The sequence below is a fragment of the Indicator indicator genome, chromosome 10, assembly GCF_027791375.1.
Source record: "Indicator indicator isolate 239-I01 chromosome 10, UM_Iind_1.1, whole genome shotgun sequence".
In the NCBI taxonomy this organism is placed as follows: Eukaryota; Metazoa; Chordata; class Aves; order Piciformes; family Indicatoridae; genus Indicator; species Indicator indicator.
Window position 1 is genome coordinate 2,793,181 of NC_072019.1, and position 24,938 is coordinate 2,818,118.

At 37.7% G+C, this 24,938-nt stretch overlaps 1 protein-coding gene across 3 annotated transcripts in view; it reads right to left on the bottom strand.

Moving 5' to 3' along the window:
- KCNT2 (potassium sodium-activated channel subfamily T member 2) overlaps positions 1–24,938 on the bottom strand; it is a 123,168-nt gene that overhangs the window by 37,467 nt on the left and 60,763 nt on the right. For all 3 annotated transcript variants that reach the window (XM_054384068.1, XM_054384066.1, XM_054384065.1), the window contains exons 9-12: positions 15,143–15,323; positions 12,957–13,121; positions 11,224–11,360; positions 6,794–6,857 (exon numbers count right to left, since the gene is read on the bottom strand). In XM_054384068.1, the coding sequence (XP_054240043.1) occupies positions 6,794–6,857; positions 11,224–11,360; positions 12,957–13,121; positions 15,143–15,323 (547 nt within the window). The remainder of the gene's footprint in view (positions 1–6,793; positions 6,858–11,223; positions 11,361–12,956; positions 13,122–15,142; positions 15,324–24,938) is intronic.

Sequence of the window (24,938 nt, forward strand, 5' to 3'; positions counted from 1 at the left end):
ACACCCCATAAAAAAAAATCCAGTAATTCTGCAGAAACAGACAAGGCTGAGCTATTCTCAGTGTTCACCAACAAGGTCTATCAGCTCTGAGGCAGGCTTCAAACAGAAGAATCACCAGCAGTGTATGATTTTAGACAGGGATAGCTCCGGATTAACTCAACCCACATGAGCCCCCAGGATCAGATGGGTGCAGAAAGAGCAGGCCAGTCTTCTTGTACTGTTGCTTTCTTATTTTAGAGGGGTTGTGGAAACTGGTGCAGATATCCAACCAAGGCAGAAAATTTAACACTTTCAGCAATTTTCAAACAAAAGGATGATGTGAGAGCTATGCCATGTTCACACAGCACTGTCTGGAGGAGTGAAAAACTCTTCTGAGTAAAATGCTGCCTAGATGACTGCAGTCTGAGGACAGTGGTGAATGACATTATTCAGAGACCTGGGGCAAGTGGGACATTACAAGGATCTGCACTGGAACCTGTTCTGTTAAACATCTTTATCATGACTTGGAGGAGGTGAGAATGCACACTTCGCAGGTTTGCAGACAATACTAAAACTAAAGGCAACAGTCAGGACAGTTGAGGGTAGGACTGCCATTCATATGGGCCAAGATGAGACAGAGAAATGGGCTGATGAGACCCTAGTGAAGTTCAGCAAGGATGCAAGCAGAGTCCTGTCTGTGAGACTGAGTAACCACCTGCAGGTTCATTCACAGGCACCTGGCCAGCAGCTCTGCTGGAAAAGGCCTGGGGTTCCTGGCAGAGAGCAAGCTGAGCATGGGCTGGCAGCAGAGGAGGCTGACAGCATCCTAGGCTGTTTGAACAGGACCACTGCCCCCACATGGAGAGCAGTGATTATCTCCCCTTACTCATCACAAATAAGACCAAATCAAGACGTGACACCTAGTTTGCAGGCCCTTATTAAGCAAAGACCTGTAAGCTGGACTGAGTTCAGCAGAGGGCCACCAAGCTGGTGATGGGGTAGAAGCAGAGGTCCTGTAAGGAGAGTCTCAGGAAATGGAACCTGTTCAGCCTGCAGGGTTTCAGTGAGACCTGACAGCAACCCCCCTGGTACCTACAGGATGGTTACTGAGCAGATGGAGCCAGGCCCTGTACAGTGATGCGTAGTTGGAAGACAAGAGACAATGATGTAATTTTAAAACAGAGATTCAGCTGGATACAAGGAAAAAGTTTTCCCCAGTGAAGACAGGCAGTAGAACAGGTTGCACAGGAAGGCTATGCTGCCTCCACCCATGGACACTTTCCACCTCAACCTAGATAAAGCCCCAGGCAATATGCTCTGTGTGCATAAATGACCCCTGTCAGACCAGAGACCTCCTGAGTTTTCTTCCAATCTCCATTTTCCTGTGCTCCTAATAAAATCTGTTCTGCCTGTTGGAATGCAGAACAGAGAATTTGTTTCCACAAATCTTCTCCTAATGAGGTATTCTGTCCCCTTCTCTCTCTGCAAGTGTTTGGAAGGGGTGGCATTTGGATCAGGAAGAACTGTGTAAAAATTCAGCTGGTAGTGATAAGTCATGTCTAATTAATTAAGAATGTTGCATGAGCTAGGTCCTTCTGCATTAAATATCAGGAATTAAGAGTTTTAAATAGTGGATAAATCTAAAAAAAAAAACCAAAACAAAAAACCCAAACAAACCTAAAAGCAAAAAAAACAACAAACAACAACCCACCAAACACAAAAACAAACAAACCCCCAGAACAGTTCAATTAAAAACAGATCTATGTTTTTCTGTAACATTTGTATAACTGACATCACAATTTAGCCAGCTACTGATCAAAGGATTCCAAGAGATTTTTTCAGTCTGTTAACTTTTGTACTTGTTACCACATGTCAAGAGCGAGTTAACTGCAGGCTGAGTGATACTCACCTAATGAATTTCACCTATTGAATTTCATGAAATCTGGCTAACTTCAGTGTACCAGCCATCAAGCAGTTTGTTTGTTGGGGTTTTGTTGGTTTTTTTTTTAATTATCAGAGCTAAAAAGGAACATTTGAGAGCTGCATGTAGGAAGCACTACTTGGGTTGAAATGCCTAGTCATTAAATTGGTGGTATTAAAAGATAAAATGTAAAGAATGATTCATTATGTTTGCAGCATCAGCAAGAAGAAAAGCTTTCAGACTTGATGAACACAAAGGAGAAACTCTGCCAGGACTAGAGTGTAATTGGCATTTTCACACCATATTATTTTAATGTCAATTGAGATGTTAACAAGTACTTTTTCTATTAGAAATACATGAATGGAGTCATAAGGGGAAGACCTTTTGTGGATGATAAAATACATTATTCCATATTTTTTGTTACTAACAGGATGATCTAGGAGCTATTCCTCTAGGCACATAAATGCTCTCTCTCAGACAGTATTCTCATCTCCATGTTCACATATAGAATCATAGAATCAATCAGGTTGGAAAAGACCCTTGAGATCATCAGGTCCAACCATTAACCCTGCTCTGATAAGTTCACCACTAAACCATACTGCTAAGTGCCACATCTAAACAACCTTAGAACACACCCAAGGATGGTGACTCAACCACATCCCTGGGCAGCCTGTTCCAATGCCTGACTACTCTTTCAGTGAAAAATGTTCACATTTCTCTTCAGCAGAAATGAGTTATAGATGTTGATATTATAAACAGAGGTAACTGAAAAAGAAAATTATGCTTTTATTCACATTATACAATATATGCTTCTTTCACAGATGAGGGCAAAAATATCTTTTCCCAGTAATTTCCATTCAATGAATTGCAGTCAGTGATCAAAAATTGCCACTGATTCTGATGGTAATTAATACAGAGGTGATATTTAAGTTCATGCATTAAAAGCCGGAAGCTTTAAAATCGATATAACAGGAAATTGTATCATCAGAACTCAAAGAACAGCCTTGATTTAATACATGCTTTTAAATAGTTTTGTTAATTTAACTATTTTTCTTGCTGCCCATGACTTGATACATGAGTTCTGCCTTCCTACACAATGCAGCCATCTTGTGATGCCATTAAATCAGCATAATTTAGATTACCACTTGTGTCATTACATTTGATTAACCAGAAGGGAACAAGCTTGAGCTCAACCATCTCTGAATTTTCAGAAAGCATCAGAACAAAGCAGCAGCAGAAGTGCTCTTTCAGACATTTATAAAGCCTATGAATAAGTCATCTATAGGATAATTCTGAAGAGAGTTCTCTTCCCACCTCTCCTTGAGTTAAATCATCACGTTGCAGTTTTCAAGCATCTTACTTTTGTGGAGCAATTTGATGTAGGCAGTCCACTTGAAGTCACTGGCTAATTTTGTGTTGTGTGGCACATGATACTACTGTTCTATACCCTCCAATCAATCAATCAATCAATAGTCATCCAGACTGAAGTACAGTTAGAACTGCCTAAAGAGTTGCATCATCCGGAAGTGGAACAGGTCTGTCCTGCTTGCTGTAGCAGATGAACAGCTTTTATCTTAATCTCAGATGTCAAAATAGCATTTGATAGATTAAAATTTGGCAGAGCTTTTTCTTGCCAGAGAATATAAAGTTTCTGGTAGGAGACTTTGGAAAGCTGACAAATTCCTGGTCTGACTGTTGAAGTTCTTACTCCTCCAAAGGAAAAAGGAAGCAACTGGCAATTTTTATGAAAGAGCTGCATGTCACCTGTCACTGGGTTTTTCTTCTGAGCTGTAGCTGAGATCTATGGATCAGATGTGACTTTGACAATAAAACTTATGACCTAACAAAACAGCAAGCAATGAAGAGCCAGTGGTATCTATGGCAAATGAGCAGATCTTCTGCTGAGGTCTGTAGCTAGGGAGATATGAGGGAGACCCTCATGAACTTTGAAAACTCGTATGAGTAACAACAGGTGTTCTGGTCAGCAATTTCCTCAATGCATCTCCTAATTTTTGACAGCTGTCAGATACAGGAAAGACTCCAAGGCACTCCTAACAGGTTGTCAGCTTCTCAAGCACAACAGGCTGAAAAATAATTGTAGCTATAATAATTGATACTGGGGTGACAACCTAACATTCAGCCCAGTGACAAACTGTAACCTTATGTACTACACCACAGAAGCTCTTAGTAGCAAGTGGAGCTGGAACAGTGTAGAAAATTAAATCCATTTCATTTCAGAGCTCTAGGGGTCAGTAAAATAAAACAAAATAATAAATAATAAATTTTTAAAAAGCAGTTCTATTTTTTCTACTTGTGGTGCAAGTAATTGCACGGCCTATGAGAAGGAAATCTGAGCAACGACAACAAAAATAGAGAAAATTGGTTAAAACTTAGATGACACTGACCCTCAGACTATTACTGCCACAGCTGAGACACTGCACCATTATGAGTAGCATCCAGTTACCCAACAGGGCATTCTGTCCCAGAGGAAGGTAAACAGACTGTGTCTTTGGTAAGATCTGCCTGTTTGTATGCTCCAGACACAATGATAAATGAGATTTGCTAATAGTCTGTACTGAAAGCTAAATCGTGCCAGGTACCATTTTGGTAATTCCTGGGGCACACTGTCCCTGAGGGCAAAGAGACTGCCTGGAAACAGTTGCAGCTGGCCACAACTCTGAAACTAAAATTAGATAGTGGTGGTCAGAATGAATGGAAGCTTCATTTAGAATCCACTGCCTGGCCTGTAGGAGCATTCAGCAGAGTCGGAAGTTGTCCTTTCTTTGTATAAATTCTGGAGAGGTTATGAGCAGAAATGAACAGCTTACCTCTAAGTGAACCCTATATTGGTGCAGGTCCTTAAAGCTGCATAAAACTACTAAGTGCAATGTAAATCATATGCTCTGCTTGTACGGGATTTCTCATTTCTAAACATTTCACAACTGTTGAGCATATTTTGTGAAATGAGATGTTGTAGTGAATTTATTCTGAACTTCATAGCTAATTTAGACAAGGCAGTTTGGCTTTGGGTAGGGTGTTTTTCACTCTCACAGTAGTAACTGGTATTTTCCCAGGTATTTGCAAGGACTGTTGCTTGTTCTTATCCTTAAGTGCCGCTAGCACCTCTGTCACTTCCAAACAGTTTGCTTGCTTGACTACTCCAGGATTACTTGCTGCCAATTCAGTGTGTTTCAGGAGTTTATTGCTGATTAAGCAAATTCAGAGCTCTTAGTTCAGTAAGTTTGAAAAACTTAGGAAGTAGGAAAAAAGATTTATCAAGGAGTTCAGTGGCTTTCTGCCAATGATGGATCAAGTACAGGGCCTTTAGTTTTGAATAAAATATTTTTTTACTGCATGCTGGTAGTCTACAAAGAAATGAGTTATTTTTTATTTGTTTCCCAGGGCTCATTTGTCTAGCAAATCCTTTCTTTTTGCTAACTTATGTTTGCCTTTTTATGTTTCTTCCTTCTCTGATAAGCCATATCCAGGTATGGAAACAAGTAACTTTTGAAGGCAGATGAAGTAATTGTAGCAAGTGAGAGAATATATGAAGAAATACTACATACCTCATGCAAAGCCCTTGTTTCCCACATTTTATTTGGTTTCAGCATTCAGAAAATGGTATTTCTTGTCATGCAGCAGCAAAACAATGTATTTCAATGGAGAGAGCTTAAAATATAATCCTGGTTATGTTATAGGGATTTGTTTGCTCCTGCTAGGAAATTTATAAGCCTCTCAATTTAACTTTGTGATCCTCCTCTGGAGGTCAAGAGTGAACTGAATAGAGGCAAGTATGCAACAATTTAGCATGCAGCTAATGGTGAAAAATTTCAAGTTGTCTTCATAAATCCCTCCTCAGTGGACTTCTTTCCTGGATATTTGTGATCAGTAGGTAATTTCATTAGTGTGAAGAGTTCCAGTGGATATTAAAATAGTTTTATTCTTTTATCATAGAGAAGCTGACTGGAAGTTTTGTATTAGTAATTCCTCTGTGGACAGTAACTTACCTGGCTGCAAATAACTAATAGCATGGGGTGAAGGAAGTAACTTATTTAAAGAATTTTGCCATTTTTACACATTTTAATTGGCCAATATGAAAAAACTATCAAATACTCTATCAAATACTTTGGTTATATGGCAGCAGTCACTAAAGTTGAATTCAATCTTTACTTTCTTGTTAGTAAACTTTTAATACTTAATAGTTCTGAATGGAAATGCCAGTCCATTGATAAGTAACTCTTTTCTGATCTGATAAATATAGCTCTTTGAACTGGATGTCTAAGCAAACACTGATATTAGACCAAGTAGTTTGAGTAAGACTCATCTGAGAGAGTACTATCCTTTAGAGTGATTAATGACCAAGAATCAACATATCTGTAAGGCAACATGGTAGTGTTTATAGCATATTCTGTCATTGTTCTCTGAAAAAAAAAAGAGAGAATTCCTAAAAATTTACTTTATTCATCACATTTTTTTTAAGTACAGCATTTCTTACAGTACTTTAAAATATACGTAACATGCTGCACAAATGTATAAATTCTTACCTGAAAAAAAGTTTAATGTATAACTAATACGTGCTGTAAAATCCTAACTTAGTAGGTAGGTCATGTCATTTATTTTCTAAAAAAAGCAGAAGCAGCTAAGTTATGTGAAATGAGTCATTAGATCATGTTTCATAGATTTGTGAAATCCTGGCTTTGTGGAATCCAATGGAAGCCTTTTCATTTTCTTAACCGAGACAAAAAGTTCCTCCCACGTGCAAAAGTCTCTCTATAAATCAGCTAATTTTAATCTTCTGTTTGCAGAAGCCATCCCAGTCCCTGAGAGGGAATAAGGGCAGCAGCAGTATAACCAGCATGCATACTCAGCATTAGTTATTTCTTCCAAACTTACAGCTGCTGTCCGGTCCACCTCACAGCGGCTACTCAGAATGAAACAAGCTTCAGCATCATCCATTCTAGAAAAGGGAATGCAAGCCTGTTACATAATACCAATAAAATACTTCCATGGACTTACATTTCACACTTTATAGTCTTGTATGCTTATAAAAACAGAATACAGAGAAAATTGAATCTGTCCTCGTGCATTATCTGAATGTCAGCTACAATTACGCTCTGCACTAACTTGTGGTGTACCAGAACTTCATCACTAGGTCCTGGGAAAATGTCTTTCCCTGGAGTCAGTAGAAGCTGTGCCAAGGTAATAAAAGCAGAGCAGCCTTAAAAAGGCTTAATTGGCAACATAAATATTTATCTCCACGAGTATAAAAGGTGAACGAATAATGTGCATCATAATGTGCAGTCTGCACACTGTGTAAGGATATGACGTCACTATTGGTAAGAATGAATGAAAGAGAGCAGATAACACAGACTTGTCTTGCCCATTAATAGCAGAAAGATGGGTAGAAGAATGAATAATATGTTTGGGATAAATAACTAACATTTCTGGTTATGTATCCATTAAATGAATTAACTCTTTTCAGTTCATGATCTCTTCTTTGAATGCCTAATTGCTCTTTAGTGGGTACAACTGGTCATGTTATAAAAAGAGTGGTGCTGAAAGTCCACAGAAAAACTGTTGGACCGAAGGTTTGCTTTTTCTCTCTTGCCTCAGGTCTTGGTATCTTTCACCAGTGAATCCTACTTCACTTACTGGTACATAGTTGTAAAGAAATATACTTGGTTGGCCTCCTTGGGAAGACAGGACTTTCTGGGCAAAGAGCAACAGGATGATCAGAATGGGCTTCCTGGGAAGGGGGAAAGTGAGAAAGAAGCTGGGGAAAATGAACAGGCAATTTACTGCTCATTACAGCAACTCCATTCTGGTGTCTGCAATTCACCCTGAGCTTCCCAAATCTTTGGTTCCTCTGCTGCTGGAAATGGAATTGCTGGTTGTTAAATAATAGTTTAGGGTAGTAGAACCCTAGGCTTAGACTGAGGGCCCAGAGTTTTAGGTATTGTACAAACACAGTACAAAAGGTCCTTGCATACAAACTCAAGTGACATGACAAAGGACAATAAAAGTATATGCAAACATGGGAAATGGTAAAAAACAGTGTGATGATGTCTGACTATCAAATGGTCATGATGAAATGAGGTCATACTAGGTATCAGAGTAGAAAACCAACTGAAGAGAGGATGTAATTGAGAATACTGGGATTGCTTTACAGAATTTGTAAGAAATTCATCCTAAATTAAAGGGACTGCATGGGTGGAATCACAATGAGACTTGCATGCTGATCTGTCCTACATGTGAAAGAGAACATTATAGACTTATGAGAAGGTTACTTCTCAGTAAAATCTGGGAGTTGCAGCCTAAGTGAGAATCAGGGGTCACTCCTTGAGGCAATAAGGAAGGTAAACCAGGGAAGGACTGCAATAAAACAAAGTAATGTACTACAGAGAGTGGTCTGAAGCAAAGGTTCAGGGAGTTGAGATGATTTATGTCAAGAACATAAATACAGTTTTAAGTGAAGCACAAAGGAGAATTTGTTTTGAGAAAGTGCTTGCAAGATGAAGTCTCAGTCTACATAGCATGCAGCATGAGCCTGAGTTTATGATCCAGAGTAGGACACTGGTTTTATTTCAGTAGTAAAAATTAAAATCTGTTTACAACTGTCTGAAACTAAGCTAAAGCTGATTAATAGAGATCAATAATGAGATGTCAGATAGCTTGGCCAACCTTTTGTTTTTTTGACTACAGAAATAGTTATTAAATATGTATGTTTTGCTGTGAGATCATTCAGATAAAGTAGAAAGAAGGGAGAAGGATAAAGGTCATGGTAGATCCCCCATAGGCAGCTTGCAGTGGGAAAAAAAGGGGAAACCTCAAAACATTAAAGTACTTGCAAAGATAAAATCATTGTAACAAATGCAAATCAATATATCCAAAATAGTAATGTCAAATGCAGTTGATGAGGAGAGGAGGTGCTTCTGAGCACTGATTAGGAAGAAATCGTGAGGGCTATGGTAAGTAGTTTCAGCTAATCATGGGAGCAGAACTGCTAAGACGAGAACTTTAATGACGTTTTAAGAAAGAAAATTGAATGCAATTAGATGGGATTCTTATGAGAACCAATGAGGTAATTAGGATTGACAGGATGATTTTGTAAAGAAATGAAACCTCCTGTGAACATATTCACCTTTTTCTCCAGTGTTTTTTCCCAAATACTTGATTCACTTCAGCCAGAGGTGGCGAGGATAATAACGTGAGATTAGCAACTACACGTGCCATGAATATAGACAACAGAAACACTAACAGCATCTCTGCTGAAAACATTTATTAGAACCTAGAGTATACTTATGAGGAAAGTGTTATTAATGTCCTAACTGAAAGCACTTTTTCAATTTCACCATTTTCATGTGCCAGAAAATTGAATCTGAGACAAAAAATAGGATGGCAGAAATTAAAGGTACTTCACATATTGAACAGAAGTGTTGCAGAAGGAAAAAAGTATAAAGTCAAGAAAAAGAGGGTACTTGAAAAAAATTTGTGATGGTTCACTAAAGAAAGTGGAAGGAGAAAGGAAAATATTTGAAGTCATGACAAAATATGGGAGAAAACTGTAGGAGAAAGAAATGAAGCATGGCAGGGTTATTCACTTTCTAGTGCTAGTCTCTGTGGAGAATGAGAGCTGCTTTAATCAGTTACCGTGTGGTTTCTAATGCTGTAATAGCTATATAGTTTCCAGCCATGCTGATGAGCAATATAGGCTCATCAGTGTGGAATTTGTTCTGCTTTCCTGTTAAAAGCTGGGCATATGAACACTGTTTGGAGAGCACCAAAAATCTGTGAAGCTCTCAAAGGTAGGAAGCAAGAACAAATACTGGTTTTGTAAAGCCAGATTGAGTACTGGGATGTATCAGGAAAAATACAGTCTTTAGTTAACTGACTATTCACTGCTTATGCAGTCAGCCAAGTTTTGGGGTTCCTTTACTTTTTGGTGCAAACTTCATCATGTTCTCTTGACATTGCCTCTCACACATTTGTGTAAATTTTGATACTGAGACACTTCTTGATTAGTTTTTGGTGGTGATAACTATTGCTTTTTTATTAGAAATTTACCATGTGCCTTGTTATCTTCTCAGCACATTATGTCCTCATTAAGAAGACATACAGTAAATGTCTTAGGTACTAGATTGTATTTCATATTAAATGTTCTATTAAATACACACTGCACTTCTTCCCTCAGGAGAGGTTCAAAATTATTCTCTGACAGTTCCACGGTTGACTACCTCCAGGTTACTGTACGTGAAATTCAAGATTATCTGTAGGAAACAGCCTAATTTTTTTTTCCTTGTGTGTAGAACAAGAGCCAACTAAATCTCCATGTGAATTCCTTTTTGAAATCAGCAAGAAAGCAAAATAAATAACTAAAAAAGGAAAAAAATTCCTAATCCTGAAAAAAAACCCTTTGTTGTATTTTCAAATGTTAAACAGATGCAGAAGCAGTTGGTTTTTTGGTGGCAGCAATCTGAGAAGACAAATAACATTGCTCACCAGACTTCTCACAGATTAGATTCTTAGAAGTAACTCCCTTGGGATAAAGAAGGCTGAGTGACACAAATACTCAGACAGGTATTGGCTTAATTTTATCTCTCTATATTAGTTGCTAGATAAGTTCTTAGAAAGATCAAGGCAGATAAGTTAAATCAGTTATTTGCTAGGAATCACCTTTCCCTCCCTTTGGAGAGTTTAAAGAGATGATCCTCCTACATGAATTCATACCTTCAAGTGATTGAGCAGTGGTGGGGGGTGTGTGAGGAACCGTGCTTGACTGATGTGTTTTGATTAATGTCATTCACTATTAACTGGCAGAGAGGATTTTTTAAAAGTGGTGGAAGTTTGTGGTGAAAGAAAGGCCCTGAAAGAAGAGCATAAGGAGGTATGGTAGAGTAGTTACTTATACTACCAGGCTCAGCTTAGGAAGAAAACAAAATTGCAATGGGTTCAAAGGGTGGTAATTATTTTTGTTTAATTTTTTTCCCCCCTTCAGTTGATCAGAATAAGTGCCATCAAGTACACCATGTTTGCTCATGGCACAGAAACAAATTGTAGAACTACTGGCAGTTCTGGAATTTTCTGTGTTGTCTTTTCACAAGGAATCACTTTGCTTCAATACCTTTAAAAACTGAGACAGAAAAGGTAGTGAAGCAGTAATTGTTCAGATGAATACTTGTTCCTTGAAACATTCCAGCTATTAACAAATAACACTTTCCCTCTAGTTTTCTTTCTAGCACAGCTTTTGTTGTTTGCCAAACTTGTTTATCAAACAGCATGAGTGAAACAGAAGTAAAAAACAACATTGATCAGTATTTGCCTACTTAGCTCTCAACAGGTCTTGATCTTTCAGTGCTGAGCCTTGCAGATAGATAACTCTTTGAGACCACATAGGGATTTGTAACACCCTCCGGACCTGAGCATCCATCTCAGTAGGACACAAAATAACGACATAATAATCCTGTCAAAAACATAAAGAGGAACAGTCATGTTATTTATTTACTTCTTTGTGTTACAATTCACTGTTGCTAGAATGAGCCAACAAAGACTCAGGATGTCAAAGAAGTCTCTGATAATTCTCAACTTTAATTGACAAAAGTTATGTGTTTGAAATATTGAACACTTCAATGAAAACAGCTGGAAAGTTGTCCACTGCTCAGGAAACACTCTGGGATGGCAACTACAGTCCATTTAGAAACATTTTTGATTCCATATGAGCATAACATCTTTTAGAGCCAATTTACATTTCTGTCACTTTAGCTGGAAAACGTAGGAAGACTTCAACAAACAAAATGGAATTGTCTTTGCCCAAATTTTTTCCTCTACACGAATGGGCAGATCCAAACTGTTTCCTGTGCTACAGTCCTTCTCAAGAAAAATAAGGATGCTCTGAAGTATATGTATGTGTACACATGAAAAGGAGAGAGAAATGGAATATTAAACGAGAGACTTAGATCTTAGGACAGGCTTGTCAGAGAAGTCTTTCTTAGCACACACTGATTTTTGCAGAAAGCTTAGTGCATTGAATCCAGTGCACCATCAGTGTTCTTCAGCTTCCAATTTCAGTTGTGAAGGCAATGTATGTAAGGTCATTTATGATAAGTAAGTAGTATAGGACTTTTCTTCTCTGCTTCCAGTGCGTCACATTGCCTGACTCATTTCTTCAGGCTAGTTGACTGAAGCTGGGCTTTCAGTTTGTGTTTGTGTCTATGAAGAACTGGGGTTTCTTCGTACATTTGCTTATGCCTCCTACTAGCTAATTATTTGGGGGAATATTTTGTATTTGGGATTTATTAAATTGCTGCTCAGCAACTTGAGGATTGTAGTTGGGATTTTTATCTTTTTTTTGCGCTACTTAATGAAGCATAGTACCACAGGTAACTTAGTAAAAGACATTGAGACTATTTGGCAAAAGAAATCATCTGTAGCAAAGGTAATGATAATGAATCCAAATTGCAATCTCATATAAATAAGCTTTTATAATATCAAAACAATTCATATCAGATGTTTGCATTTGCTAGGGAACAAGTGCACACCAAGAAAATCTCTTGTGTCTATAGTCTTTCAAGGTCTTTCTTTAAAGTACATCTATTTATTTCTCAATTTCAACAATTCCATCAGGATCTAATCTTCCCAACACTGTCAAAAAAAACAAAGCAAAATGTGAAACCCAAAAGACACTTTGGTTTGTGAGGAGTTTTGGATCCAGTCTCAAAACAACAAGAAAAAAAAAAAGAGTAGTTTTAATTTATTATCTGATTTGGGGCAGAATATAAAGAATTTGCATGGAAATATCTGTATCTAAAAGAACTGCTGTAAGTCAACCAGACAGTAACTCTCTCTATTTAGTCTGTGTACTTTCATTCAAAATCAGTATCTCCATACTTCTTCCTGGAATTACAGGCTCCCAATTCAATCAGCTATTTCCAAATTCAGTTTTACAAACTAAACACCATTTCAGAAGGCTGGCTGCAAAAAAAAAAAAAAAAAAAAAACAAACCAAAAAAAAACAGTGTTGTGAGTTTCTTTGTTGTTTCCTTTTTTCATTTGTAAGTACCTGTAGTCTGGGGTGAGCATAGAACTCATTTAAGAAATCCATAAGTAAATCAATCTTCAGAGAGCTAACACACAGCACAACGTGCTTTTCTGTCTGAGCTCTGTGTCTGCTGTAGTTACCACCAGACTTTTGTCTCTCCATCCACAAGTATGCCAGCTGTTCAAACTGCAAGAGATGGCAATTATCAGTGAAATACAGACACAACAGGGTTGCATTGTTCATTTCATGCCTCTATGTAAACTTAGCCCATAATGGCTTTTTCTTTGTAAAAAGTCCTCTAAGAAGGGAGTGAGGTGAATAATAAGGTGACTGACAAACATGGCAGCAGAGCCAGTCTCTACCACACACAAATAGCAGGGTAAAGCCATGAAATCACCGTAAATGTCAAAATTTTAGAAAATAATTAAGGCTGTAACTTATATCATTTATGTACATTAATACCTCTGATTTTCCAGTGCCATGTGACATAAATGCTTGTCTCAAATGACAGGTTAAATTCTTACACACTGAGTGTATACTGTGAGTACAAATACTCAGACAGAAGCATCATTTCACTTACTTTGGGCAATAACTCATCTTGGAGATTTTTATAATGTTCTGAAGGTGACCTTCTGTATACTCTTATCTGTCTTTTAAATTTAGATACACCTTAAACACATGGTAGCTGTTAATACAGCAAATTTGCCTTTACCAGCTGAAAAATATATGCAGGCTGACAGTAAATGTTGCTCTACAAGTCTGAATCCTTTAGACCAAAGAGAAGGCCATAACAACCACAGCCATTGCAGCAATCTGTAATAAAATATGCAAACACCTTTTCAAAGCTTCTTGTTAAGTAACAGGCATATAATACTGAGCTCAATTTAACAACATAGCTGTGTGATAGCTGCTTTTTCTCATCCACATTCACACTGATGAGGAGACTGAATTGTGAGTAACAATCAATTTTGTATTATAGCAAGACAAAAGCTAAGGAGTGAATGCATCCCACATCCTGTGTTAAACTATATGAAGCACCATTATCACTACAAAGCTATAAAATAAAGCAGCTAATAATAGGTAAATTTATGTGAAAGGGCAGTAGATTGCAAGTTCTTTACTGGTACTGCAGATCTCCTAAGGCTGAAAGGTGTCTATAAGAACTACCTGAATGGTGAAATTTCTGTTTCCTAAGAAATTCCAACACTTTTAAAATGTATTTTAATTTTCAACACTATATTTCCACTGAGTGGGAATATATTTGTGTCACTGAATATGTTGGTGCATGCAGAAATTATATATTTAGTTATAACTTAAATGTTCAAATAACTTCAAGAAAATTAATGCTGAAAGCTTGAGGTTCCAACCTCTCAGGCTTTTGGTGGTGTCTGCTCACAGTAAGCTTTAGTTCACTGTCAAAGTAGCAGAATCTGGAAATTCTAGCTGTAATAAACTTTGGAGCTTCATGGTCTAGCAGCCATGAATCTATCTTATCTACTATAAGCTTTAATAAGCATGCACAGCGTCTCCAAAAGGCCTGAGTGATGTCCAAGTGTGGGACAGTCAACATCTTGGCAGGGCTTCCCATCTCAGAGTTTCAGCCACCAAGCTTCACCTCAGGAGTTGAGAAATGTTTGGTACAAATTGGATTAAATTAATTGACTCCTTGGATTTTCTTAACTCAGCCTTTCCTTACTGAAACTCTTAGAAGTCCTAACCTGAAGTAGGCATTAACAATTCCTAACTGCACTGTTGGCTTTGTGTGTGTGTGTATCCTGACACACACAGCTGTGAACCCAATTTGCTTGAGTTGCAGATTTAATGAGGTTTTTTTTTTAAAGTTAGCACTGAGCTGTAAGTGTAAGAGAGGAAGTGGAGAAACCCAAGATTAGAAACAGGGGAGAGCCTGCAGAGGAAATGCTATATTCATAAAGTAAGTGCTGGCTACTGTTGTTTGGGGTTTGTTTCATCATTGCTTTCATCAGCACTTAAAAACTGTTATTAGTGCTCTGTTTTTCAGTAAAAGTCTGGAAGACAGAAGAACAAAGAAAGTAGGAAGGAAAAGAAAAACAAACAATAGGAGGTACAGAATATGTGGGGGGGTTTCTGACACTTTATATGCAATAATAATAGCAACAAATAAATATTTCACTTATTATTCTTTTGCTTTTAAAATAATTCTAAATAGAAAAAAAATCCACATTTACCTGTATGGGCAACACCACAAGAGCAACACAGATCATAATGACAACAAGCAGCTTTGAAGGCCATATCTTGGGTGTAACATCCCCAAAGCCCACAGTGGAAAATGTCACTATGCAGAAATAAAGGGAGTCAAAGAGAGTCAACCTGTTTCCTGCTCGTTCCAGATGCTGAATTCCACAAATACTATGTAGAAAAGAATGAATAAAGACACGAAAAATAAAAACTGTACTTAGGGTCAGTTCAAGTTTGATGATTTTATGTGCAGAGAACTATTTATTTTCAGAATTGATAAAACTGCTTAGCATAGACATTTTTTTTCTAAAGAAGACTAAAAATTAGTATCAAACCAGAAGTGTGCTATTAATATTCAAATGCCATTTGTAATAAAAGAAAATAATTTGTTGATTATTTGAATATGTTAGTCACAACTCTGTTGCTAGGTTTTGTTTACTGGCTGTTGTGAGGGAGAGGTGGTATATAGAACACCATGGATTGATGCAACTCCTTTCTAAACCAGAATAAAGCAGATGGTATACAATTGCCACCATTCAGAATTGTTTTATAAATCTCTTTTAACTTTTTCAGGGAGCTTGCTGGTATGGCCAAGAAAATGTACATACTGCTTGCTTGAAATCTGTCACTCTTTCTGTTGGTCTCTACTCCTTTCTGTGCCAGGAGTTACTAGCATGAACTAGTTCTGAGAGTAGGTATTGCATACCAGAAGGATCACGTTGGTCTAAATGAGAATTGACTGTCTAGAATAAACTGAATGTGAGAAGTGCAGGCTATCGAACTATCACAAGAATAAACATCCAGGGTCAGCCTTCAGGTAGGAAGCGGAAGACGCCAACTGGTAAGAAGATTCTGCTTGCTAAAAGTACAGAACTTGGTTTTAGCAGAACAAATGAAGTTGATTCCTTCCAGTCACACGTTCCTGTGAACTGGTAGTTACCTCTCTTGTGATCAGCATTGTGTTCTTTTGGTTCTGAGAAGTAGCAGCAGAATCTGTCCACAGGTCTTGCTGCTATTTCCCACGTTCAACCCATTTCACTTTATAAAAACACCACCATAAAGAGCTGCCCAAGTTTCAGATATAACAAAATTACTTAGATCAGTGCAGGCTTTTAAATCATATTCAATCAATGTGAGAACCACCCTAAATAGTTTCTTGTTGTTTTTTTTTTTTTTTTTCCCTTTGGAGTTAGTGGAATGTTTTTCTCCTCAGAGAACTAGAGAGATAACTGATAAATAATATTGTACTTTTTAGTAATTACCCTAGAACATAGCAGAAATGATTTCTTCATATATGGCATGCAGATGGTAATAGTCACTCATTAATATCTGCCATGGCAAGATCTTTGCATCACCAGGGAGACCCTGTGTTTATAACAGCTTTAGCAGTTGTTCTTCTGTTATCTGTTCTGTTCTCCAAAAATAATTTAGCTGTGGGCAGTGGCATTTCCAGAACATATGGATCAAATTCCCAGTTTCCTTTTCACAGTTCTAGCATTTGTAGTCTTCACACATCTCAAAATGTTCCAAAAAAGGTGGAGTTTTTTACCCTGTTGTTTGCATAAGTTTCATACTTCGGTCAGAAATGATACTTTTATATTCCTATCCAACTTGTCCCACATTTTTCACTGGATTTGTAATCTAGACCTTCCAGAATTTCACTATATTCCCAGTTTTTCCTTTTTTCTTTTTCTTTTTTTGCCTTTTCCTTTTTTTTTCTTTCTTTTTTTTCCTTTGCTTTGCTTTTTCTGGGTTTTTTCCTTTTTTTTTTTTTAGTTTCCTTTTTCTTTCTCTGAAAAAGGACTATTATATTTTTGTGCCTGAAAATATTAACAGAAGGACTGTACGAAATTATGCTAATGAAGTTCTCTTTTTGCCCCAGACAAGGAAGTTTGTCAGCTAAATCCTTTCCCAGCGATAATGTGAAGTAACACAGTATACTGCAGAGATATGCAAGCCACTTAGTATCATTTAGTATCATTATTCACCTAAGTTGCATGTAATTTTAAAAGCAGGATGGCGACAGGGTTTCAATTCTTGGGTGTTATTATTCCTGATCACCTTCGTGCATTTTCTTCTCTTTTTGTTCTCCTTTTTGTGGAAACATTTCCAAAACACATGACTTTGACATAGAGAATTTAGGTTACGAGGGTGAGGAAAGCAGCAATTGCACTGAGCCAGTGATACAGTTCTCACATACCAGGACTACTACACTGCACCACTGAGAGTGTTAAGTATCTGCAGATGGGGTGGTGTTAAAACATAAGGCATGATCCTACCCTTGGTAGAAATGCTGAGGGAGGGGGTGGTTAATGCTAGTGCCTGTGAAATTGCTTGGTGTTTGTATATATAAAAGGGTCAGGTTTACCCTTTGTAGCTGACAGGATGGATTCAAAGGTAACAAAAATTTGTACCCTATGGGTTTGGGTATTTTACAGTTTCAGGAAATGAGAATTTTATCTTCACTTTTTGTTCTTTTTGTGAAACCTTAAGAAAAATCTTAATAGCTTCCTGGTAGGAAGACTCAAGTCTTGGTTAAGGAGATATTATCTTTATTAGTGCTGTTAGCTTTCCACAGCCAGCTCACCCATTCTTACTTAAGCTTAATTGAAGTAAGTTACTTTTCTAACTGAAAAGTAAAATTTCCATTGAATTTTTTTAGACCAAGATTTCATTTTATCAGATGTACTCCCTTACAGTCCTATATATTCCCATTCCTCGAAGCCATCAAAACCATTTTGTGCCTGATCCAAAAATGCTGTGGATTCAAGCTGTTTCTCATTGAACTCAGTGGGTATGAGCCAGAGCTTCTCACATTTGGTTAACAATATTAAAGACGTGGGAGCTATTTCTTCTTCGATGAAGCATAAAATCAGCTCCTCTTACAACTTGTTGAACAAATTAGCTTTTTTCCCTCAAAATTACTTCCTCAAAATCACATTTGCAGCTCTACCTAGCTGTACTTGAAGCCCTGACCCTGAAAACAAAGAAATGATAAATCCAAGATTAAGTTACAAAGTCTTAATTTTAGTTGATGCTTTGCTGCTCTTTTGTTTTTACTAGAGTTCGAGATCACAAAACTGCAGGAAAAACCTCATTTTTGAGACACAATTTTATGAGAGTCTAATTACCAAATTAAATAGCAACTCTTTTACTCCTCCCTCAAGAATATTACACTTCAATCTCACTATCACTGCCTGCAAAGAAAGGTTACTTTCAGCATCTACAGCATGTACCTATCTATCTGGGTTACCTGATCACACTGCATAGAGAGAACAGTGGAAAGTTATTGGCTTCCCATGAAGCCAAGTCCACATGGAGTAGTTACTTTATTCACCACAACTTAATGACTTCTTTTAATATAGCCTACCCCATTATATGAATAGTAGTATTGACTTCTTTACTTTTTGTTAATTAAATGTTAAACAGTATTTTAAAGACATGCATAAATACTGCATGTACTAATACAGGCAGCCTGTGGTCTTGTCTGCTTTCCTAACATAATGAAATATGCAGTAACTTGGACTTCATCCTTTGGCTATTTTACTGGTTTATAGTTATATTTTTATATCATCATTCTTGCTTGGTTCCTCCTCCTCTTTCATCCCATGAAGAAACAATAATTTATTTGGTCATCCCTGGATAAACATAATGGTTTCAAGCAGGAAAAAGGGCAATGGTCACACCAACTTGCTCTTGTGGAGAAAATAAATCACTGTAATAATAAATACACTGAAAATACCTAATTAAAGCATAGGGCCCAGTTCAGCACCGTCTATATCAATGTTAGGTTTCCTGTAAATTTGGCAAGGCTATTTTTTCACAGTGGATCTAAATGAGCAGTTACAACAAAACAAAACTGGAGGAGATTTAATATTATTAAACCTAAATTAATTACAAACTATTAGAGAACAGAAGTGTGTTTTAAACACTCTACTACTACTGCACTTGAAAAGCAGAAAGTAAAGATAGTAGCATGTAATCCCTGAAGAACAGGAATGTTTACTTTAGGTATCATTTGAACTTTTCAGAGTTCAGTCTCCATTTTACGGGAAGTTCTCTTTCTCATTCCAGGAACCTTTGTTTGCTTGAGTATTGCACATGCCAAAGCTAACTACTGTTTGTAAATAACCTATTTCCAAATGCAGGACAGAAATACTGTAGAGTAAATATGTGTCCCAGATTTTAATTATATTTTCTCTATGAGACACCACTGTGCTGTGTAGTCTGGTCCTACAAAAGGTGAAGGTGTTGCTAACCACCTTATCCATGACCTAAAAACCTAATGCTTTGTGACAGAACCCCTAATTCTTGCATAAATATTGAAGAAGAGGCAAAGAAAAAAAAAAACAAGGGATGAGCACAAACTACATTAAGTGAACAAGTGAGGAAACAACCAGAAAATACTCTGACCAATAATAAATATCTATCCTATCCAAACACCATGAAGCTGATGTTTTAAATAGCTGAAAACCAAATGCTTCCATTGTTTTCAACGTGATGCTTTCTTCTCTTTCGTAAAACCTGTGGGTTTTCCTAAACATTTATTTTCTGAAAAATAGTTTTCCATAAACAGCATTAAAATAGGAAAAAAAACCCCAAACATTAAAAATTGCCTAGTTTAAGTAGAAGTAAAATTCCCAAAAATGCTAACATGACAGAATCTGGTACAATAGATCATATATAATATATCAAATGTAAGAATCATAGTAAGTTCCAATTTGCACCTTTCATACAGTATAGAAGGCTTTAAATCTGCAGGAATAATTGAATTCCAGGACATCAAAATGATTATTGCATACAAGACAGTGAAAGGAATGAGGGAGAAAGGCTGATTGGCAAGAAGATTAAGGTTCTTATGCTGTCTTTAAAGTAAGTCAGCAGGGAAACAGACTTCTTATAGTTAGTGGGTAACAAATGCAGGAAATCATGCTGAAATGTATTTACTAACTCAACCCCCCCAAAAAAAAAAACTGCACCAGAAAAACAGATACTGCTGGACATTGTGGCTTCTTAATGCTCAAGGACAAAATCAATGTTATAACAAGTGTTTGGGATATTTTTCCAACTCTAATGCCACTTCATAGAATTGTTTAGGTTGGAAAAGGCCTCTAAGATCGTCAAGTCCAACCATTACCTAACTCTGCCAAGTCTGGTGCTAAGGCATGTCCCTCAGCACTACATCTCTCTGCTTTTTAAACACCTCCAGGGACAGGCTTCAACCACCTCCCTGGGAAGCCTATTCCAGTGTTTGAGAACCCTTTCAGTGAAGAAGCTTCTTCTAACATCCAATCTAAATCTCCCCTGGTGCAAATTGAGGTAATTTCTTCTTGTCCTATCAGTTGTTACTAGGGAGAAGAGATGTACATCAACCTTAATACAACCTCCTTTCAGGTAGTTGGAGAGCGAGAGATCTCCCCTCAGCCTCCTTTTCTCCATGATAAACCACCCCAGCTCTCTCAGCTGCTCCTCATAAGACACGTTCTCCAGACCCTTCATCAGCTTAGTTGCCCTTCTTTGGACCTGCTCCAGCACCTCAACATCTTTCCTGTAGTGGGGGCCCCAAAACTGAATCCAGTACCCACGGTGTGGCCACACCAGTGCTCCATCTGACACTTTAGTGTGTCTACTTTTCCAGAATATTTTCTTTTCAGAGACCAGCATATGTTTTCATACAATACACTCCCCTTTTTTTTTCAGAAGCACAGTAGAGAAAGGAAAGACTCAGATTACCTCAACAGGCGTTAAATCAAGCTCTTTAGTTCTGTGGGACTTTGATTACAAGCTGATGTAGAGGTGCTGAACTCTTTCTTTCACTACACAGCAAGCCCACATATTAGAAATGAATTCTGAATTTCTCTTCAGCTGGAAAAGTCATCTTTTCATGCATTGCAACTGTATCTTTTTCTTAAATGATGGTGTTTGATGATATTGTTTACCCGTGGCATCTAATATAAGCATTTTCTTTCCTCAAATATCAGTACATTATATGCAGCCAATGGTTGCAAAAGCTCAACTTATAAAAATAAACTTCCACTGGCAAGCCATGTGGCTTCCTGAAACTGCAGAACATCTTGTTAAGCAGAACAGGATATTATGAAATGACCAATTGTATATAAATGTTTGCTGAAACCAAGTGGGAACCCTTCTAATCCCGATGCTGCATTTGGTAAAATGAGAAGTGGAGCTGTAATGAAACAACTGTGGTCACTGAGGCTGCAGAGCCCCACTGTGGGCAGGATTCAGCTCACTGCATTTCCATAAAAAGATCTGTGCACATTTCAGTCTCTGAGTCCAAAGAACCATCTGTATTTTTGTATGCTTTCAGACTGACCCAGGGCTTTGGTGGTAAACAAAGAAAACCTTAGCATTCCAGCTTCAGTGTGTCAACACTGGTGCAGCTAAGAGCCTGCTGGAGTCTGACATTCTGGACTGCTCACACAAGGGGTCAGTAACTATTCAGAGAGAATCATGCAGTCAATACTTCAACAATCAGACAGTCATCACCTGCACTGTGTTACAGAATTAGGTAATGTTACAGACCTGTTCTTTCTCAGGAGGAATAATTAAGTAATCTACTTATAATAGTCAGAAAATATATGTACTGTGCTGGGAAATTCAAATGCAGACTTCTAATTTAATACACTGAATATGTTATGCTTTAGAACCTGAAGCTTAATGTTTTTGCAATAGTTTTGAAACACTCTTAACAGTGTAACAGTTGTTATGCAAACCACCCACATTCCCTCGATCAAACTGAATTAACAATTGGAAGATTCATTATTCAAATATTTCTTAAATGCTCATAAGAAGCAACTAACCCAGCACGTAGAATCAGGATAGGAATTGGAGACAGAGGTATTGATTCTGACCAGGTATAAATGTATTTAATTTTCTAGTGACAGAATGCAGGCCACAGGTACAAATATGAAGAAAAGCTAAAGAATGCAATCTAGCTCTAGGACTCTGTTGGGATGTCTGCTGAAAGTAGGTTTGTTTTGAGGTAACTCATTGAAAATCCTATTCATTTCTGAAGCTTGCTATTGTATCACTATAGAAACTTTTTAGTTATATACTTGGCAGATTTCAAACATGCTGAACTTGGATTTTAATCATCAGGTTTGTTTAAAAAAAAAAAAGTCTTGAACTACAGAACATTGGCTAAGAGATGCCAACAGTAGTAGAGAAATGGAAACTCAATTTTTTAAAGATCAGGTTCTACTATGGAAGCAGCACCGTTTTTTTAGCATTATTTACTCCTTTTTGAAGGCAGCAGTCATCGATTAGACTGCTACTGGTGATAAGGAAGATCCAGTTTCATACGTATCCTCTATGACTGTGAATTCAAATTCACATTCTGTTGCTTTCTTCTTTATGGAAGTGATAGAGATGATAAGAAGAGGCAAACAGATTCTCAAGTTGGAAGGATGAAGTTTCTAGAAGGTCTGACACAGAAAAAATGGCCAACAACCACATTGGATTAGGCAAAAGGCTCCTCTAATTCAGTGTCCTGCTTCTTCTGAGAGAGGTAAGACTTTTTTTTTAATGAAAGAATAAACAAAAACATTACAGAAAGATTCTCCTCCAAAATACTCTGCCTCCAGTAAAAGGACTTGTAATTCAGTATGCATACCCTAACTGTGGTCCAAAAGCAGACTTTCTCTAATTGACTGTGGATCAGCTCTGTGTCCATCATAGCCTAGGTACACTTCAGTCTCATTACAAGCACTTATCTGTGGTAAACAAGCCTGCAATTCCTCACCTTGAATATAATGGGGCCTCATCTGCCTCCCTGGGCAACCAGTTCTAGTGGTAAAGAATCTGTTCCTAACATCCAATCTAAATATACTCTTCACTAACTTCAAACCATTGCCCCTGGTCCTGTCACTGCAGGCCTTTGCAAACAGTCCCTCTCCAGCTTCCTTGGTAGCCCCCTTCAGGTACTGCAAGGCCACTATTAGGTGTCCCCAGAGTCTTCTCTTCTCCAGGCTGAACAATCCCAGATTCCTCAGCCTGTTGGGAGAGGTGTTCCAGCCCCTCAGTAATCTCCATGGCCTGCCTCTGGACTTGTTCCATCAGGTCCATGTCCTTCCTCTCTTGAGGGCTTCAGAGCTGGATGCAGTACTCTAGGTGACGTTTCACCAGAGCAAAGTGGCAGAATCACCTCTCTGGATCTGCTGGTTGTGCTTCTTTTGATGCAGCCCAGGATGCCACAAGTTAATTAGAAAATGACCTAACTCAAGTCATAGCATATTTTAATGGCAAATGGATTTAAATTAATTGTTAAGTATTCATTTTGACTTACACTACACTCAAAACCTGATGACTTCTCCTTTCCTAGTTCCTTCCACTTAGGACAGACTTTTTGTGGAATAGCATTTTGGAATCTTCCCCCTAGTATTCTTTCAGGTCTGCTGGTCAACATTGTTTTCTTACCAGATTTTGCCCTTTCATTTAATTCTCAAGGCTATTAATCGTGGATCTTCCTTATACTTCCATCCATTTTTACACCTTTTTGACAGCCTCTCATTTATTTGCATTTTGAACGCAACTCTTTCTTGCTGCTCTCGTTGCTATTAAAATAACTGCTTCAGGACAAGCCAAGTTATCTCCCTGCAGTTACAAAAAATTTTTTAACACCTTAAACAAAAATTAAGTTCTCAGAAATTTACAGATGAGTAATATTCAGGAAGAATGGTCTTTCTTGCACTGCTTATCCTGCTGTGAAACTCAGACTAAGAATAAATATAGGATGCAGTGGTCTAAAACTTGCAAGTGATTCAGGGCAGGTACCACTTATCTGCCTTAACCATAGGCATATGGGGTACAGCCCTTTGGAAAGCTGACAGGAAGTTTTCCTTTCCAGCTTAAATTTCCCTAAAATATATATTCCATTGGAGAGTTATACCCAAGCTCTGTCAGAATGGAGTTCTATTTGTAGACTTGGAAGTAACTGATGGCCTTATTTATATCTCACTCACTATCTTTTAATATGCTGCTGCAGTCACTCCTCACTCTATGCATTAAGCCCATCTTTTTCCAGAAAATTGTTCACATTTGTTTTCATCACCAATTGTATAAAAGGGCTGCACAGTGTAACAATGACAATCTGCATCATTAGAAGACATGCAGAACTGTATCAGAAAGCTGATTCTTCCTGAGCCAGCTCTGAGGCCCCCTTGAAGCATGGTCTACCTCACAAATTCTACCCTCCTCAGCCCAGGTCTTGCAAGTCTATCTTGTAAAGTTATTATTACATATAGAATTATTTTGTATGTGACATATAACTGAAGTAAGGAATGTCCATAACTGAAGTCATGGACTATCACAAGAATGGAATATTTCTATTTACTAGAAACAGCTTTTCATAAATTTACTGACCTTATGGAATCTTTTATTAGGCATCTAAAAGGGAGAAAAGCACTTCTTGAGAAAAACAATAGAATATGCATTTATAAGACTAAAGGGTGAGTAAATAGAAGACCCAGACATGCAGGCTAGAAGCCAATGAGAATTATCTTTTTCTCATGGCAGCTGCTTGCTGTGCTTTATATAATCTTTCTGAGAACAAAGGGGAGAGGTTTGCAGATAGGGAGAGGAGACAGATGGAACATGATGGACTTACTTAAACATTTTGAGAAGCCCAAATGAAGACTACTGTGAAATGCTATAATTTTGTAGGAACAGAGAGAGAGAGATCTGTTGTGTTTCTCTTATTGCACAATGTTTAGGCTTACAATGAGGAGTTCATTCTGCAGATGAATATTTATAGATCAGTAAGCACAA